At 38.1% G+C, this 18,745-nt stretch overlaps 1 protein-coding gene across 1 annotated transcript; it reads right to left on the bottom strand.

Annotated features, from left to right (window-relative positions):
• Window positions 1-8,703: 8,703 nt before the first annotated feature.
• LOC128039930 (uncharacterized) lies at window positions 8,704-9,324 on the bottom strand. Its single transcript, XM_052628867.1, has one exon. The coding sequence runs from the start codon at window positions 9,322-9,324 to the stop codon at window positions 8,704-8,706; it is 621 nt and encodes a 206-aa protein (XP_052484827.1).
• Between the last annotated feature and the right edge of the window lie 9,421 nt (window positions 9,325-18,745).

Below are 18,745 nucleotides of genomic sequence, written 5' to 3'. Positions count from 1 at the left end.
AAACGCTTGAAGGCCTAAGCCTCTGGGTTTTGAGGCCGAAAGAAGGAGAAACTCCCATGCCCCTGTCACGTCCCGATTTCGACGACCAAAATGGCCGGCAAAGGGCCCTTCAGGCGACCCCAGATATTCTCTTTCCTCTTTTATGCTTATTAATAGTTTTAAAAAAGATCCGTAAAAAAATAAAGAAATAAATAAATAAAACAAATAAATAAATAGATCGAAAAAGAACACTTAAGTCAACAACCTTTTCTTTCTTTTCTTTCTGATATTTTTCCAGTGTCCGAACCCATACAAAGAAAAGTTTGTGGCTTTTATAGCCAACTTACAAATGTTTAACTTCTATGTTTGTCGTTTTTTTATTTGGATTTTCTCTGCTTGTTGGTTTCTTTTCTCTTTGTTTTTTCCTTTTTGTTGTTTTTGTTTGTGTGTTATGGGTGTTTTGCAGGTGCTAGACGCGCGTGAAGAAGGCCTTGGTGGCAGTGGCGTGCGATACTGGTGGGACGTGTGACGAACGGCGGTGGCAGCAAGGCTGGGGCTGGTGTGTGACTTCAATCTACTCTGCTACAACTCCATGGGGATGAGATTTGTGGTTTTTGTCTGCTCCACTACTGCTTAGGGAGATAAGACTTGATGCGATCTGCTCTACTGCAACTTTAGAGAGATAAGATCTGTGGTTTTAATCCGCTCCACTGCAACTTCAGGGAGATAGGATTCTTTTCTTTCGTCTGCTTCACTACTACTTAGGGAGATAAGACTTGATGAAATCTGCTCTACTGCAACTTCAGAGAGATAAGATCTGTGGTTTTAATCTGCTCCACTGTAACTTCAGGGTGATAGGATTCTTTTCTTTCGTCTGCTCTACTACTGCTTTGGGAGATAAGACTTGATGCGATCTGCTCTACTGCAACTTCAGAGAGATAAGATCTGTGGTTTTAATTCGTTCCACTGCAACTTCAGAGAGATGGGATTGGTTTCTTTCGTCTGCTCCACTACTGCTTAGGGAGATAAGACTTGATGCGATCTGCTCTACTGCAACTTCAGATAGATAAGATCTGTGGTTTTAATCCGCTCCACTGCAACTTCAGGGAGATAGGATTCTTTTCTTTCGTCTGCTCCACTACTGCTTTGGGAGATAAGACTTGACGCGATCTGCTCTACTGCAACTTCAGAGAGATAAGATCTGTGGTTTTAATCCGTTCCACTGCAACTTTAGGGAGATGAGATTGATTTCTTTCATCTGCTCCACTACTGCTTAGGGAGATAAGACTTGATGCGATCTACTCTACTGCAACTTCAGAGAGATAAGATCTGTGGTTTTAATCCGCTCCACTACAACTTTAGGGAGATAGGATTCTTTTCTTTCATCTGCTCCACTACTGCTTTGGGAGATAAGACTTGATGCGATCTGCTCTACTGCAACTTCAGAGAGATAAAATCTATGGTTCTAATCTATTCCACTACAACTTTAGGGAGATAGGATTGGCTTCTTTGATCTGTTCCCCGGGGAACATGACCTGCAGAATCCATTTTATAGACCTATTTATGCCTAGTGATTAGGATGTTATGATCAAATGAATCAAATGCTCCTAACTAAATATGTATGAATGATATTTGCATGAATGTCGAATGTTGTGAGAATGACCCCTTTTAATGTTTGGATTGTCATTCCTCGTTGTTTATCAAGGTTTACCACTGATGCATTCTCGTTCAGCTGGTATCTTTATTAGAAAAACCAAAGAAACAGTCGCAATTTAGACTCTTCTTTCTCAAATGCTTCTGACCCTTAAGTTTGGTTAGTTCTAAATAACGGTCCTGTTTCAGGTCCTAGTACCATTTAGAAGCTTTCAGAGTAATATGCAGAACTCCCTCTGCTTGCATATTGTCAGTCCATTAATCCTTATTTTAATGAAAAATGCTTGAAAAAGATTATCACAATAGACAAGACAAAATTTTGTTGAGAACTAAGCTCGAAATGAATAAATTAATCAAGATAGCAAATTTTACTGAGATAAGATGAAAAAAAGATTATCACAATGGATAAGATAAAACTTTATTGAGAGCAAAGCTCGAAATGAATCAATCAATCAAGATAGCAAACTTGCTATGATACAAAATGAATAAGATAAAAAATAGGTGCCCTAGATATCGTAGCATGAGCTCCTCTGTACCGAACTTTTGAGGACCTTTTGAACTTGATATGTACTTAGAAGTTCTAGAAGACTTTGTTGATGTCCCCAAAATGTAGCATCCCCCCTTCTTGTTAATTCAGCGAAGACAAGACTACCACATGCCTCACATTTGATCAAAATTTGAATTGCCCTTTTTCCTTTTGGTCTCAAAGCACCCTTTGCGGGTTTTCACCTTGGCCTCTCCCTTTTTTTTAGGCGAAGTACTTTTTCACTGAATCTAAATTCACAGGATTAGACAGGCTTTTTCCATCCATCTCAGTTAAAATTAACGCTCCTCCAGAAAAGACCCTCTTTACCACATAAGGCCCTTCCCAGTTTGGCATCCACTTCCCTCTAAAGTCTTTTTGTATGGGAAGTATCTTCTTCAGTACCAAATCCCCTTCATGGAATTCCCTAGGGCGAACTTTCTTATTGTAAGCTCGCATCATTCGCTTCTGGTACATTTGACCATGACGGATAGCTCTCATCCTTTTTCCTTCGATCAAGTTTAGCTGATCATATCGGGATTGGATCCATTCTGCTTCATCTAATTTTAGTTCTGACAGAACCTGAAGGGAGGGAATTTCATCTTCGATGGGTAAAACTGCCTCCATCCCATAGACTAAAGAGAAAGGGGTTGCCGCAGTAGAAGTCCTGGCAGAAGTTCTGTAAGCATAAAGGGCAAATGGTAATTTTTCATGCCAACCTTTATAAGTCTCAGTCATCTTTCCCACAATCTTCTTGATGTTCTTATTGGCTGCTTCCACCGCGCCATTCATTTTTGGGCGGTATGGCGATGAGTTCTTGTGCTTAATATTGAATTGGCTAAAGAATTCCGCTATCGTACTATTGTTCAAATTTAGCTCGTTGTCGGATATTATCCTCTCTGGCATTCCATACCGACATATGATTTCCTTCTTTAGAAACTTGCTGACGGCTGCCTTTTTGACATTGGCGTAAGAAGTAGCTTCTACCCATTTAGTAAAGTAGTCAATGAATATGAAGATGAACCGATGCCCATTTGAAACTTTTGGCAATATTGGTCCAATGACGTCCATGCCCCACATGGAAAAAGGCCATGGAGAAGTCATGACATGAAGAGGTGAGGGAGGTACATGAATTTTGTCTCCATAAATTTGGCACTTGTGGCATTTCTTTAGTGTACTTGATGCAGTCTCCTTCCATGGTAGACTAATAATATCCAAATCTCATGATTTGTCTTGCCATTGTAAAGCCATTGGTATGCGTTCCACAGACACCATCATGGACTTCCTCCAATATTTGTTTGGCCCCAACAGCGTCTACACATCTTAGTAGCACCTGATCCTTTCCTCTTTTATACAGGATCTTTCCATCTAAGACGTAGTCACTAGCCAGCCTCCTCAATGTTTTCTTATCATTCTCCGTTGCTTGGTCGGGGTATTCACGATTCTTCACATATCACAATTTATTTGATACCAATGGTGATCATCTTTTTCTTCATCTTCATCAATATTGCAACAATGGGCTGGAGCTTCATAAATGCTCATTCAGATAGGCTTCACATCCTCTTGTTTATTTATTTTGATCATAGAGGCCAATGTAGCTAATGCGTCTGCCATCTGGTTTCATCTTGTGGGAGGTACCAAAAGGTGATATCCTCAAACTCCTCAATCAATTCGAGAACCAGCTTTCGATAATTTATCAACTTGGAGTCTCTTGTCTCCCATTCGCCCTTGAGTTGATAGATTACCAGTGCAGAATCTCCATACACCTCTAGTACTTTAATTTTAGGTTCAATAGCTGCACGGATACCCATAATGCACGCTTCGTACTCTGCCATGTTATTTGTGCAACCAAAGTCTAACTTGCTGGTGAATGGATAATAATCTCCGTTGGGGATACCAAAACTGCTCCGATCCTGTTACCCACAGTGTTTGAGGCTCCGTCAAAGTTCAATTTCCAAGCATTGCTTTCTTGTGTGTCTGCTTCAGTAGTTGCCACATGCATCAGATCCTCATTTGGGAAATTGAAGTTCAAAGGCTCTTAATCTTCTAGGGCTCTACTAGCTAGAAAATCTACTATTGCGCTCCCTTTTACGGTCTTTTGATTCACATAGGCTATGTCGAATTCATACAGTAGAATTTGCCATCGGGCCATCCTTCCGTTTAAAGCAGTTGATTCCATCATGTATTTCAGAGGGTCCAACTTCGAGATTAACCAAGTCGTATGGTATAACATGTATTGTCTCAATCTCCGAGTGGTCCATACCAAGGCGCAACATAATTTTTCAATTGGCGAATATCTCATTTCATATTCAGTGAACTTCTTGCTGAGATAGTAGATCACTCTTTCTTTTCGTCCTGATTCATCATGTTGGCCTAGCACGCAACCCATGGAATTCTCGAATACTACCAAGTATAGTATTAATGGTTTATCTGGACATGGTGGCATCAATACCGGGGCATTGGACAAATAACACTTGATCTTGTCAAAAGTTTTTTGGCACTCCTTATCCCATATACCCGGATTGTGTTTCTTGAGAAGGCAAAAAATAGGATCACATTTCTCGGTTAACTGTGAAATGAACCGAGCAATGTAATTTAATCTTTCTAGAAAACCTCGAACTTCTTTTTGGGTGTGTGGTGGAGGTAGTTCTTGTATAGCTTTGACTTTGTCCGGGTCAATCTCAATCCCGTTTTTACTGACCATGAATCCTAGCAGCTTTCCTGACCTAGCCCCAAAGGTGTATTTTGCTGGCTTAAGCTTTAGCTGGAATTTTCTTAACCTTAGGAATAATTTTCTCAAAACTTGTACATGCTCTTTTTCAGTTCTAGACTTTGTAATCATGTCGTCAACGTAGACTTCGATCTCCTTGTGCATCATGTCATGGAATAGGGTCACCATGGCTCTTTGATATGTTGCCCCTGCATTTTTCAATCCAAATGGCATCATCTTATAACTAAACGTTCCCCACAAGTTACGAACGTAGTTTTCTCCATATCTTCAGGATGCATCTTTATCTAGTTGTATCCTGAGAAGCCGTGCATGAAGAAGAAAAGTGAGTATCCAGCCGTGTTGTCTACCAAAGTATTGATATGAGGCAGCGGGAAATTGTCTTTTGGACTGGCTTTGTTCAAATCTCTGTAGTCCACACACATTGGTACCTTCCCGACTTTCTTTGGCACAGGGACTCTATTGGCTACCCACTCTGAGTACTTGACTACCTGTAAGAAACCAGCATCAAACTGCTTCTTGACCTCTTATTTTATTTTTAGCAAAACATTAGGTCTCGTCCTTCGAAGTTTCTGTTGAACCGGTTTGCATTCTTCCTTTATGGGTAGTCTATGCACCACGGTATTAGTACTTAACCCAGGCATATCTTGATAAGACCATGCGAAGATATCTTTGAATTCTTTAAATAAATCGATGATGCCTTGTTTTGTCTCTGCTGCCATACAAGCGCCGATTTTCACCTCTTTCCCTCCTCTAGGCTTACAACTTCTACCGGCTCTTTATAGGGCAGAATCTGCTTTTCTTCTTTCTCTACCATTCTTAACAAATCGGGAGAGAAGTTACAGCTTTTGTCATCTTCAAAATCCTAAGGATCTTCTATATCCATGTCTTGCTCAAAAGGGAACTCCGAGTTAGTAGCAGAGTCATTCATATCATTAATATCTAGGGACCTGTTTATTGTGAAGAAGGAAAGTTCAAATAAAAGAATCTCAGAATAATTATATGTATAATATGATTATAAATGGAATGAAAATAATAAAAGAATATTTGCTCAAAATGAGACTGAATGATGCATTTTTATTGAAATAAAATTTAGGACATATGTCTTTTACAAAAGATTCTTATTGCCCCTAGACTTAAGGCAACAAGTGTGTTCTGAGAATTACTCTGAATTGACTCTAAAAGTTACAGGGATCTCTTCTTCAGTCCAGTTGTTCATAACACTTCCAGGTTCATAAGGGCAGATGCCCGATAAATTTCCTTCCACCCTTTCCTCTTCAGATATGGCATTGATGTCCAACCTTCTAGTCCTTCCTTCCATAACTTCATTCCTCCCTTCGGGGTAGACAATTTCTCCTAATACAAATGTCTTAGATATATGGGGAAAGGTCATCGGTTCCCATTTGGCTTCTATCCCACTCAAACGTGCTCTTCTTTTCTCTCGCTTTTTCTCCAATACCTTCTTTCTTTCCCTTGCGTCAGGCTTATACCCCAAACCACAGCGGTCCTGTTTGTTAACCAAGATCGGTACTTCGACCCGTCCCTGGAGGTATTTTCCAAGTCCTCTTCTAGGCAATGCTCCCTTTCCCACTGTCAGCTGCAAACTCATTGTCGTAGCTTTGAATATTTTAGGTGCTGGAACTTTGCTCCCCTCAATGATAAATGTTGCGTTAATGAATTCCAATGATCAGAATGAACATTCTATCGCTTCACTATCGGCCTCTACATATGGTGCGTCATTGGTAACTGATGCAATGATGCCTTCTTCTGCACTTATAATTACCAATCAGCCCTCTGTTACCAATTTTAACTTTTGGTGAAGTGATGACGGTACCACCCCTGCAGAATGGATGCAAGGCCTCCCCAATAGGCAATTGTAAGATGGTTTAATGTCCATTACTAGAAAATCCACCTCGTATGTATTTGGACCAATCAAGAGAGGTATCTCGATTCTTCCCATCACTTTCCTCTCGGTGCCATCAAATGCTCTCACTATATTTTTGCATGACTTCATGTGAGAACTGTCCACAGGCAGCCTGTTTAACATAGACAAGGGTAAAACATTCAGTGCCAATCTATTGTCAATGAGTACCCCCGGTAGTGTGTACCCTTTGCAACGGGTAGTAATGTGTAGGGCCTTCGTGGATCCCATGCCACCTGCCGGGATCTCATCATCGTTGAAGAAGATGAAATTGTCAGCACTGATGTTGTTGACTAGGTGATCTAATTTGTTCACTGAAATGTTATCAGTGACGTAAGTCTCATTTAACACCTTCATAAGTGCATTACGGTGTGTTTCTGAACTTAAGAGTAGTGCTAGTATTGATATGCGAGCCGGCTGCTTGTGCAGTTGTTCCACGACACTGTACTCACTGTGTTTGAGGAACTTCAAAAAGTCATTGGCTTCTCTCTCTGTTGCTGGCTCATTAACTGGTATTTCCTGCTTCTCCTTTCTTTGCTCGACCACTAAAGGTTCATTACTTGAGTTCGGGGTATCATAACGTTACCCGCTACGTGTATAGCATCCCACATCTTTATTTCCCTCTGATGTGCATACCGAGCTTTCTTCCCTTGGGAATGTCACATTGCAGTCATAATTCCAAGGTACCCTTTTGCTATCTTGATAAGGAAAAGCAACAGGTTTTTGGATTATGACCTTTGGTGTGGCTTGTGTCCCGATTTTGCAAGCCTTTGGTCGTGAAATAATTACTATCGGGCGATTAGCCTCGTAGACCCTTCCTGATGACCCTTCTTCTGAAGCACAAACATCGTTTCCTTCAGTGTACTAAAAAAACTCTAATTTCTTGCTGTCCATTAAACCCTGTACAAAGGCCTTGAATTCACCGCATTCTTAGATTACATGCCCTTCTTTGTTATGGAATGCACAATGGTTCATTATTTCCTGGGGCCTGTTCTCCAAATTTGTCGTGATTAATCCCTTTTCTACCATCTTTTTCCAAACCTCTTTCAACGGGATTTTCACTTCAGCGATATTCCCTTTGACTCTCCTCCCCTCATTCTCAGCTATTGCATTTACCCCTTTATCAACATGGTTAGGCAATGGATTTGTTGTTCCAAATAGATTGTCAAGTTTGATAACACCTATATCGATGAGCCTCTCAACCAACTTTTTAAAAGCGATGCAATTTTCTATTGAATGCCCCGCAATTTCTGCATGGTATTCGCATTTAGTGTTTGCGTCATACCATTTAGGGTACGGGGGTTGTAATGGTTTCAAGTAGTAATGGGAGACAACGTGCGCACTCTGGTATATCTCTCTGTACGTCACTAGAATAGGTGTAAACTAAGGCTTCTCCGTTCTTGGCCTAATATTAGACTCTTGTCTTGGTGGGCCTTGGTGACTAGTGGCTACTGTTCTTGAAGGGCCAACAGTGATCGGTTTTGAATAACTCTTACCATATGTGCTTATGTTATTCACTTCGCTTTCCTTTTTCCTTGGGGCTGGTCTTTTAGAGCTTTCCCCCGTGTCTATTTTACCACTTTTTATTGCATTTTCAATCATTTCACTGAACATTACCATATCCGAGAAGCTCTTGGTGGCACTCCCTAACATGTGGTTGATGAATGGGGCCTTTAGAGTATTGATAAAAAGCATGGTGACCTCTTTTTCCAAAAAGGGTGGCTGAACCTGCGTTGCCACCTCCCTCCATCGTTGGGCGTATTGCCTGAAACTCTCGTTTTGTTTCTTTTCCATGTTCTGTAACGTAATTCTATCGAGTGTCATATCCGTTACATGACTGTATTGCTTCATAAAAGCTTGCGCCAAGTCTCTCCATGAACTAACTTTGGCACGACTCAACTAGTTGTACCACTTGGCTGCAAACCCGATCAAACTGTCCTGGAAGCAGTGGATTAACAATTGATCATTATTGACGTATCCTGTTATCCTTCGACAGAACATAGTGATATGAGCTTCAGGACAACTAGTCCCGTTGTATTTTTCGAACTCTGGCATCTTGAACTTAGGCGGGAACACTAAATCAGGGACCAAACTCAGATCCTTGGCGTCAACTCTACAATGATAGTCGGTGTTCTCCATGGCTCTAAATTTTTCCTCTAGCCATCTACATCGATTCTCGAGTTGTTTTGGCAAGTCTATTCTTACCTTCTCTATCTCTGCTACGTCATCTAGATTAGGAACCACGGGTTTGGTAGGGTTATCCCCGGGATTAGAACCCGAGCCCGTTTGAAAATGCACTGTTACCGAGGCACCAGTCTGATATTGAGGTCTAATGGTAACAGGTACCCTTTGTGGGTACACCTCTGGTTGCGCTTGGATGTTAGTTGGGGTGAAACCTAGAGGATAAGTAGGGTCATCGTGATCACCCCTAGCATCAATTACAAGGCTTTTCTCTTTATCATTCCCTCTAGCCAATAATTGTTTCAATTGGTTCATCATAGTGTTCTGGGATTCTAGCATGTCTTGTTGAATTTTATCTAATCGTTCCTACATCTGATCTTGCATCTCCCTTTGCAATTGTTCCAATCTTTCTAACCTCTGATCCATTGCTTTTGTTTGGTGATGAGTACCGTAGTGATATGTGATTGGTGGATTTTTGTTGGTTTCCAGGGTAACTGTCATAATTTAATTTATTAGGGTCCTTTTATGAAACTTAATGCATATGATATAATGCAAATGTATGAGATGAATGCAAAAAGAGGCATTGATTCTAATTCAATTTCAGTAGAAAAACTAGTTTAGAAAACAAATTTATTTACATAATATGGATTACATATACGGCTTCGCCTTTATACCCAAAGCCTTAACCTTCCTAAGGAGCCAGGCTAAATCTCAACCTCGGCTTGATTCTGACTCAAATTTTAAACTTAATACATTAGCCTGAACTGCTAGGGTTTGCAGATGATCTGCTACTTCCCGTACTTGAGTCATGACTTCGCCCATAATGTAATCTCTATCTCTAATCTGACTTTGAGAATGATGGAATTGCTCTTGCCACTGCTCATTACTCCTTTCAAGAAGCTCCACTCGCAGTTCAAAATTGTGCAATGCGTCCTCAAGCTCCCCTATCTTTCCTTTCAGTTCTTCGATCTTACTCAAGCTCGCTCTTAGTTCGATCGTGGAGTTGCTACTGCAGTACAAGTGAAGGGACTTTTCTAGCTCTGCCACCCTAGCCTTTAATCCCGCTTTCTCATTTCGGCACTCTAAAAAAATTCTTTCCAAGGCGTTCTCTCAAGCTCGAGCATCTTGAAATTTCTTTTCCCACTGATCGGCTCTAGTCTTTTCCTCCTTGATCTCTTGTCGCCACTACTCTGACATTTTACCCAAACTGGCAGTTCTCATCGACAATCGCAGCTTTTTATAATCCGTTTTTAGGCTATCCAAATCCTCTTCAGCCTTGTTCTTTCCTTTCCTTAGTTTCTCGGCTTCTAGCTTGTGGATATTGACGTTTAGTCCCAAACGCATCTTTTCCTCTTCTAGCTACTCTATCCTCTTTCCCCATTCTGAACTCATTTTTTCAAAGTCCTGTTTGATGATCTCCAATTCTGACGGAGCTACTTGCAGATGCTCCTCTAGAGACTGAACGCAATCTTCTCTCGGCCCAGGGATATTGTCATTGACCCTTTTGCTCCTCCACTCATAATATTCGGGAGTTGTCATTGCCCCTACGGTAAATATTTTCATCCGGTGAACTCATTTCCAAGCGTTAGATATTTCTCAAATTTTCCTCTTATAGTTATCATCCTTATAAGAGAACTCACACTGAGCCAGCCCATGCGTTGCCGGTATGAACTGTCTCGATCTATATTTTCTTAATACAAGCAAATGGGTATATCCATCAGCTCCCCAAATTCCAAGTAAAGAGACCCAGTCGAAGTCCCCACGTCATCCTCTTGAAGACTTTGAAGAATCACCATCCACTTCTCTTCCGTGATGTCGTCTCGTCTTGGTGTAGCCGCTAGCTCTTTTAATGAGGAGTAACTTTCTGAGAAGACCTGATATGAGACCTTTTCCACTTTCAAAAAGTGATTATGGAACCACGCCAATAGCAACTGTGCGCACCCGATGAACCTTCCTTCACCCGCCCTTTTACACACATTTAGGACCTGAAGGTTTCAGCCAAAATTGCTGGGACCGGTGTGACTCCCTTGTCAAGCCTATCAAATAAATCTGTCACTGCTTCATCCACATAGCCTAATGCCTTAGGGAAGACAACCAAGCCATAAATGCTCAATGCAAAAATATCAACCCTTTTCTTTATATCCGGATGTGCCAAGATCAAATCTCGCAAGTTTTTCCAAGGTATGCATTTGTTGTCCCCCTTTTGCTTAATTCGGGCTGCAACCCATTGGTCGCTCATTCTGGTGATGCACATTAATTTCCTCAAGAATGTTCGGACATTAGCTGCTCTCGAGTAGACTTTGTCAGCTTGTATCCACGGACACCGTAGCGAGGTCGTATGTTCTTCTACTGTAGGTACCAAATCTACTTTCCCAAACGTCAAACAACTATAGGCCGAATTCTAGTACTGCGCAAAGGCTCGAAATAGGCATTTGTCTACTTTTACATCAAGCAAATAAGGTAGATCACCATAGTTGTTGTAAAAGAGTTGCTTGATCTCGTTATCCCACTTGTTCCATATCTCTTTTAATTCTTGCACACCATCCTAAGTCACACTAATGCGAGTGAAGTCCCATAATTATGATACGTATCCTTCCACGAGGCTATCACACTTTTCTTGCTGAACTTTTCGGACCAAACTCGGACGACCGTATTGTCTTCCACTTTACCAAGAAATTCCCTTTCCATGTTGAGCTTCTCTATTTAGATATCGAATGTTAACCAACACCTCTGTAGAAATGAAAATGTCATACAATCAAAATCAAAGCAAAACAAAATAATTTAGTATTGCACATCAAGCTAAATTCCAAAGAATAATAATAAGTAAATCGCCTATTCAGGCAGCTACTAGGGTTTGGGATGGCTCTACCTAGGGTAAGCTCTTAAGGCTCATTATATGAGGTTTGGTGCTAAAGTAAGGGTACCCGAACTTGTAGATTCCTCAATCCTCACCCATTATAAGCTCATATGGACCGATTTCAGTTCAGGGGGACACATTTCCTTATGGCTAGACGGAGATGAAAATCTCACGAAGACATAAGTACGGATGTATCCCGGAAGCGATCCACTATCCTACACGGACGTGAAAACCTCACGAAGGACTAGTTTCTCACTCCCACTTAGAAGGGTGTGACCCAAGCCATGCAATGCAATGCAGCAATATACCAAGCTTAAACTACCACGGCAATCAAATCACAAAAAAAACCTAAATAAAGACGAATGAAATGCAATGGAAGGATCGTAAGTTTAAACCAAATCTTCAATTTTCGACAAAAATCCAAAAAGTAATCAACTCGTGGCTTGACTCTCGTGTTTGGTGTCCCCAATGGAGTCGCCAAGCTGTTAACACCTTTGTTTTGATAAAACGGGGTCGACTTGGATTTTGAAAACAAAAATGGAAATAGGAGTCGCCACCGATCATTTTTATGAGGTATGATCGAGTTGCCTTGAAAAGTGGTAGTTTTTAATAAACGATTTGATTTTAATTAAAACCATAATTTTGGTCCACGAAATTCAGAAAAATAGGTTCGGGAGTCAGCTACGTACGAGGAAGGATTAGCACCCTCGTAATGCCCATAAATTGGTACCTAGTTGATTACCTAATGTCTTGGTGTCGAAAATTAAAAACTCGAGAAAAAAATTTTAAAAATGATCCTTAAAGAAAATCCGAATGACATGGCTTAAAACTTAAGAGGATATTTAGCTATTTGGTCAAATGAGAAATCGAAACCCAGGACGGTAGGGCATGTTTTCTCGAATTTCCAAACGCAAAATATTGCCTTATTTTAAAATTTTAAAAGGGTATTTGGCTATTTGGGTCAAACGAGAAATCGAAACCCAGCACGTTAGGGCACGTTTTCTCGAATTTCCAAACGCAAAATATTGCCTTATTTTAAAATTTTAGAAGGATACTAAGCTATTTGGTCAAACGAGAAATCGAAACCCAGCACGTTAGGGCACGTTTTCTCAAATTTCCAAACGCAAAATATTGCCTTATTTTAAAACCTTTTTTTATTTTGCATAATGGGTGAAATCCGGTGGAATTTCTAAAATAATACACGCATAATTTATTAGATTGCTTTAAAAGAAATCGTTTGAAAACTTTGAAAGGATTGTACGCGATTAATAACGACTTTGCAATGTACACTTGAAGTAAATGATATAATATGCATAAAAGTATGCATGTAGCATTGACGTTAACGAATTCTAATATTACTATGCACGAATAAAAATAATGATGCCAATGACAATATTACAATAATAATAATAATAACAACCATAATAATAAATCTAAATTTTGAAAATATTAAAATGGTAAATAAAGAAATAATGAAATAAATAACAACAATAGTAGCCAAAATATAATGAACAAACCAATAAATAAATGAATAAATAAATAAACAAATACTAATGTAAGTTTGATTAAAACTAAGTAAATAAATAACAATTAAATGAAATATTAAATAAAACTATTTTTTTATGAATAAATAAATAAATAAAAACAATTAAACTGGCTAGGGACTGAACTGAAAATGGACGCAAAATCTGGGGCTTGAATCGCAAATAAATAAAAGAGGATTGCATGGGGACCGAAATGAAACGCGCTCAAAGCGCGAGGGACTTACTGGGAAATTTTCCCGGCCCTGCGGTGCAGCGTTTCAATGCGGGTCAAAATGAAGCAAATGTAAAAATTTATGGGACAAAAAAGGTAAAGACCAGGCTACATCAAGGTGCAAAGCGGAGGGGCTGAATATGTAATTAGCCCCTCCAAACCAAAACACGCAGATCCTGGTCACACTTGGGTCGGGTATTCGGGTCAACATCAAAACGGCGTCGCTTTGGCCATTGATGCCAAGGCCCAAAACGGCGCCGTTTTGTATCTAATATAAATACCAAAAAAAAAGAAAAAGAAAAAAAAAACAGAGAGCTGAGTCTCTCTTTCTCTCTCGCAAGCTTCAAGCTCCGGCCAAAGGGCCGTCGCCGTCACCGCCGTAAGCGGTGGTCCGAGCGACACGGAGAACGCATTTTCGGCCCTTTTTTAAAACGCTTAAAGGCCTAAGCCTCTGGGTTTTGAGGCTGAAAGAAGGAGAAACTCCCATGCCCCTCTCACGTCCCGATTTCGATACTAAAATGGCCGGCGAAGGGCCCTTCAGGCCAGCCCAGGTATTCTCTTTCCTCTTTTATGCTTATTAATAGTTTTAAAAAAGATTCGTAAAAAAAACAAATAAATAAATAGATTGAAAAAGAACACTTAAGTCAACAACCTTTTCTTTCTTTTATTTCTGATATTTTTCCAGTGTCCAAACCCATACAAAGAAAAAGTTTGTGGCTTTTATAGCCAACTTACAAACGTTTAACTTCTATTTTTGTCGTTTTGTTATTTGGATTTTCTCTGCTTGTTGGTTTCTTTTCTCTTTTTTTTCCTTTTTGTTGTTTTTGTTTCTGTGTTATGGGTGTTTTGCAGGTGCTAGACGCGCGTGAAGGAGGCCTTGGTCGCAGTGGCGTGTGATGCTGATGGGACGTGTGACGAACGGCGGTGGCAGCAAGGCTGGGGCTGGCGTGTGAGGCGACCATGTGGCGCGCCCTAGGGTTTCTGTCCCTCCCCTCTGCTGAAAATGTTTTAAGTTATTGGGCTAGGGTTTTTTTAATTTTGGGCCTGTTGGGTATAATTGTAAAATGGGTGTATTGTTTTAATTATTCTAGTGGGCCAGCAAATTTGGGCTTCTACATAAATAATAAAATAACATACTAATCATAGTTGAAGTCCCGAACCATAGTTTTACATACCACTGAAAACGGGTTGTTATAACTCTTCCCCTTAAAGAAATTTTTGTCCCCGAAAATCTTACTAGAGAAAAGGTTTGGGTATTGCATTTTCATAGTTTCCTCAAGTTCCCAAGTGGCTTGCTTAACACCGTGGCGCTGCCAGAGAACTTTTACTAAAGATCTTCGCTTGTTTCTAAGTTCTTTAACTTCTTGAGCTAATATTCTATATGGTTCTTTACTATACAACATATCAGGTTGCAACTCTATCTCAAGTAGAGAAATCACATGCGAAGGATCTGATTTGTATCGTCTCAGCATCAACACATGAAAAACATTATGAATCTTTTCAAGTTCTATCGATAATGCCAAACAATATGCCACTGGGCCTATTCTTTCAATAATCTCACACGGGCTAATAAACCTCAGGCTAAGTTTACCCTTCCGTCTAAAATAAAGAATCTTCTTTCAGGGTGAAACTTTCAAGAATAATTTCTTGCCAAACTGAAACTCGATGTCTTTTCTTTTATGATCAGCATATGATTTATGGCGATTTGTAACAACTTTCAAACAATCTCGAATAATTCTAACTTTATCTTCAGTCTTGCAAATTACATTAGTGCTAGAAATTTTTCTATCACTCAACTTTGTCCAATATAACGAATTTCTACGTTTTCGACCATACAGAGCTTCTCCGGGTGGATATTGTAGATGACAAAGTAGAATAGTTGTTATTGTTGTTCCATCATTCAAGAAAACACTTTCTATCAAAGTAAGTTTTGTTTACTCAGGTCAGTGATGGTCTTTTTCTTGCATTCATTTCCTCACACATGGATTCATGGTAAAAGTTCATTTGATTTTTTTACTGACTCATAGTGCTCCAGCGGCCCAACACAAGTGACAAGTGCAGGAAATAAAAAAATGAACACCAAAAACTTGGTTACGCGGTTTGAATTCTTTCTACGTCTGTCAGGTCTTACCTAAAGAGTTAAACCACTATTCTTCAACATGTACAATTAATGTTTTAAATTCTACAATTCACCATGTAGCAATCTCACATGCTCATACAAAAATATGGATACTCTCCATTAAGACTTCCCCCGAAAGCATAGTTGTAAACCAAGTGACCCACTTGAGTTTACTAATTATAAAATACATTCTAAAAAAGGTTTCTCATTGAATAAATGATAAGTTCTCTCTCTCGTACATATGACCTAATACAAGCCTATCATATATAAGAGTTTTGATTTGCTAAGATACAAATCAATTACAATCGTAGTTCCCCTCAAGTAACTTTACAAAAAGGACTACAATTATCCTTATAAAGACCAAGATAATTACTGATATCTTCTATATATCCTTAAGTCAACATTATCCGATCTTGACAAATAAGGAAACTATTGCATTGAAACGGTTGGATCCAACCCTTTTGAGATGGGCCAAAGTAACTTTCATACAATCAACAATTGTAACTTAAGCAAGTTATCGTTTAATCCATCAATACAAGTTGCACTAGCCCTTATAGTTGGAAGCATAATTGTTTAAACATTGTGGTTATCATGAATGTTAATAATCTAGTTTTTCAACATCTGGGGTTTAGATTTGGTATTTATTATTATCAACTAAGATGGTTTAGATAATATACTTTAGCTTATGAATAAAAGGTAAGAATTTTTTTCCTCAGCCAACTTGAAGAAATAGATTGACAAATATATTTATTTATTTTCCGAAAAGGAACCATTCATGTCTTAATATAAAGCCTACAATTTTTAACAATAAAATAAAATATTTACATGATTTTAAAATCGTTCACTTACTTAAAAAGGATGAATGCCAAGTTTGCTTCAAATTTCAACTCCATTGTAATTTGATTGAGCTCAAATTTAGGCTATTCCAGCCTAGCCAATCTAATTAGACCAATCCAATAAATAATTAAGATTAAATGGTCGGTCTTTGATCATTAATAAAGCAATTTAAAGTTCCTTGGCAATGCATGTTGCACAGTTAGATTTTAAACACGATTATAAATAAAATTATAACTTATGACATATTCCTCTGACGGATTATATAAACTAACATAAAATAACATCATCATTATATATATATATATATATATATATATATATATATTCATTAGAATGAATCAAAATTTGTAAAAATAACACAAACACGAAAGCAGTACAAAATAATATTAAAAATACAAATATATAACACGAAATAATACAATTAAAATCATAAATATATAAAAAAATTATAAATTCAAAACAAATATAAACACAAATATAAATCTTATTCATTTTTAGTTTCTTTGGTTAATAAGCTAATTTAAATGAAATCTGGAAAGTGACAAAAGAAAATGATAAAAGACATACCATGATTCAATTTTCCTAATTCTTGCAAGTAGCTGTTTTGTATAGATTTAATCTAATTAAAATAATATTATAAACTCCATACTTGATTTAATTAATTTTATATTTACTCCTAAAAATTAGCCATCAAATAGTATTTTTCTTCATTCATTTCAAATTACAATTTCTTTATAAAACATAATAGAATATAGTGAAACATTCATTAGAGAGCAAGTCAGTGACACTGCTTTTGCTGTATACTTGTTTGAGAAGCTAACAAAACATTTTATATAGAAATTTAATGTTAGACGTCGGGTTGCAGTCCTATTCTTTTTCTTTTTATTTTCTAGACTAAATTCAAATTTATTTATTTATTAAAATATTTTATAATTAAATATATTGATTTTTAAATAATAATACAGAACAGACCAACTGGAATTACTGAAAAACGTTGTCCAAAATCCAACTTGAGTGAGTAACACGAATATGAGACAAGTAATGATGATTTTAGATCCACTTTGTAAAAGTTATTAATTTAATTATTGTATTTTTATTTGGTGACTTTTTGTGGGCAAATGACCAAAAAAATCTCTTTTTTTTCAAAAATTACCGAAATGGGCCAATTATCTAATTATTTACCGGAATGGTCCATTTTCCACGAAATCGCGTCCATGTCGGTAGCGATGTCGTGGTACGCCGCCAGAATCGCATCCACGCCGGTAGCGATTTGCTGACGTGGACACAAATCGCGCCCTCTAGAACGCGATTTGCTGACGTGGCATGAACAGTTTATGTTTTTTAACTTGAAAAACTTTGAAATGCCATAACTTTTCGCTCGGTTGTCCGATTGAGACGAATTTTTTTTATTTCGAATAACTTTTCGAGATCTACGCACTGAAAAACTGCCGGAGGCGGTTTGCCGCACTTTTCATCAAAAAAGTTCCTTTTTTGCCCCTAAATTTTGATTTTTTCGGTTTAAAATTGAATTTTGAAACATTCAAATCATTATTTTCCTTATTTATTTGGAGTGAACACCGGATTTTTTTACAGAATTTTTGTATTATTTTTTTTGATTTGACACGTGTATGGAATAGGTCCGATAAATTGTTAGAACGTAGGTAATATAATTAAGATAATAACAGTATTTTAATAATATTCAATTAATTAGTTTAGTTTAGTTGGTTAATATGCTTGCTCTTTTCCTTTAGTACCTTGGTTTAAATCTTGTTAGAAACAATTTTGAATCTTTTTGTACTTGTTGCTATTGATGTAATATTGAAGAGTTAATTGATTCAAAAAAATGTTACCAACAAGATTTGAACCAATGTACTAAAGGAAAAAGCAAGCATATTAACCAACTAATTCACTTATCTTATAGTCTTTAGATTATGGAAGTTTATTACCAATTTCATTGTTAAAGTTGTAATTTTAGAGGACTCTTAAGGTAATAGTCAATCCCACTGAAGATTTTATAAGAATCTATTTAAAGGGATATGATAACAAAGATAAAATAGTTTTTATAAGAAGATAATATCTTCTATCTAATTGGAAGTGTAACTCCGTAAACCTCTCTCTGTCGTTAGAATAGGGTCACGGGCGTTACTAACCAACCAGAACATTTAATTTCATCGCAAGCAATGGTGCAAGCT

The sequence above is a fragment of the Gossypium raimondii genome, chromosome 3 (assembly GCF_025698545.1).
Source record: "Gossypium raimondii isolate GPD5lz chromosome 3, ASM2569854v1, whole genome shotgun sequence".
Classification (NCBI taxonomy): domain Eukaryota; kingdom Viridiplantae; phylum Streptophyta; class Magnoliopsida; order Malvales; family Malvaceae; genus Gossypium; species Gossypium raimondii.
This window is presented reverse-complemented; position numbering and strand designations above follow the sequence as displayed.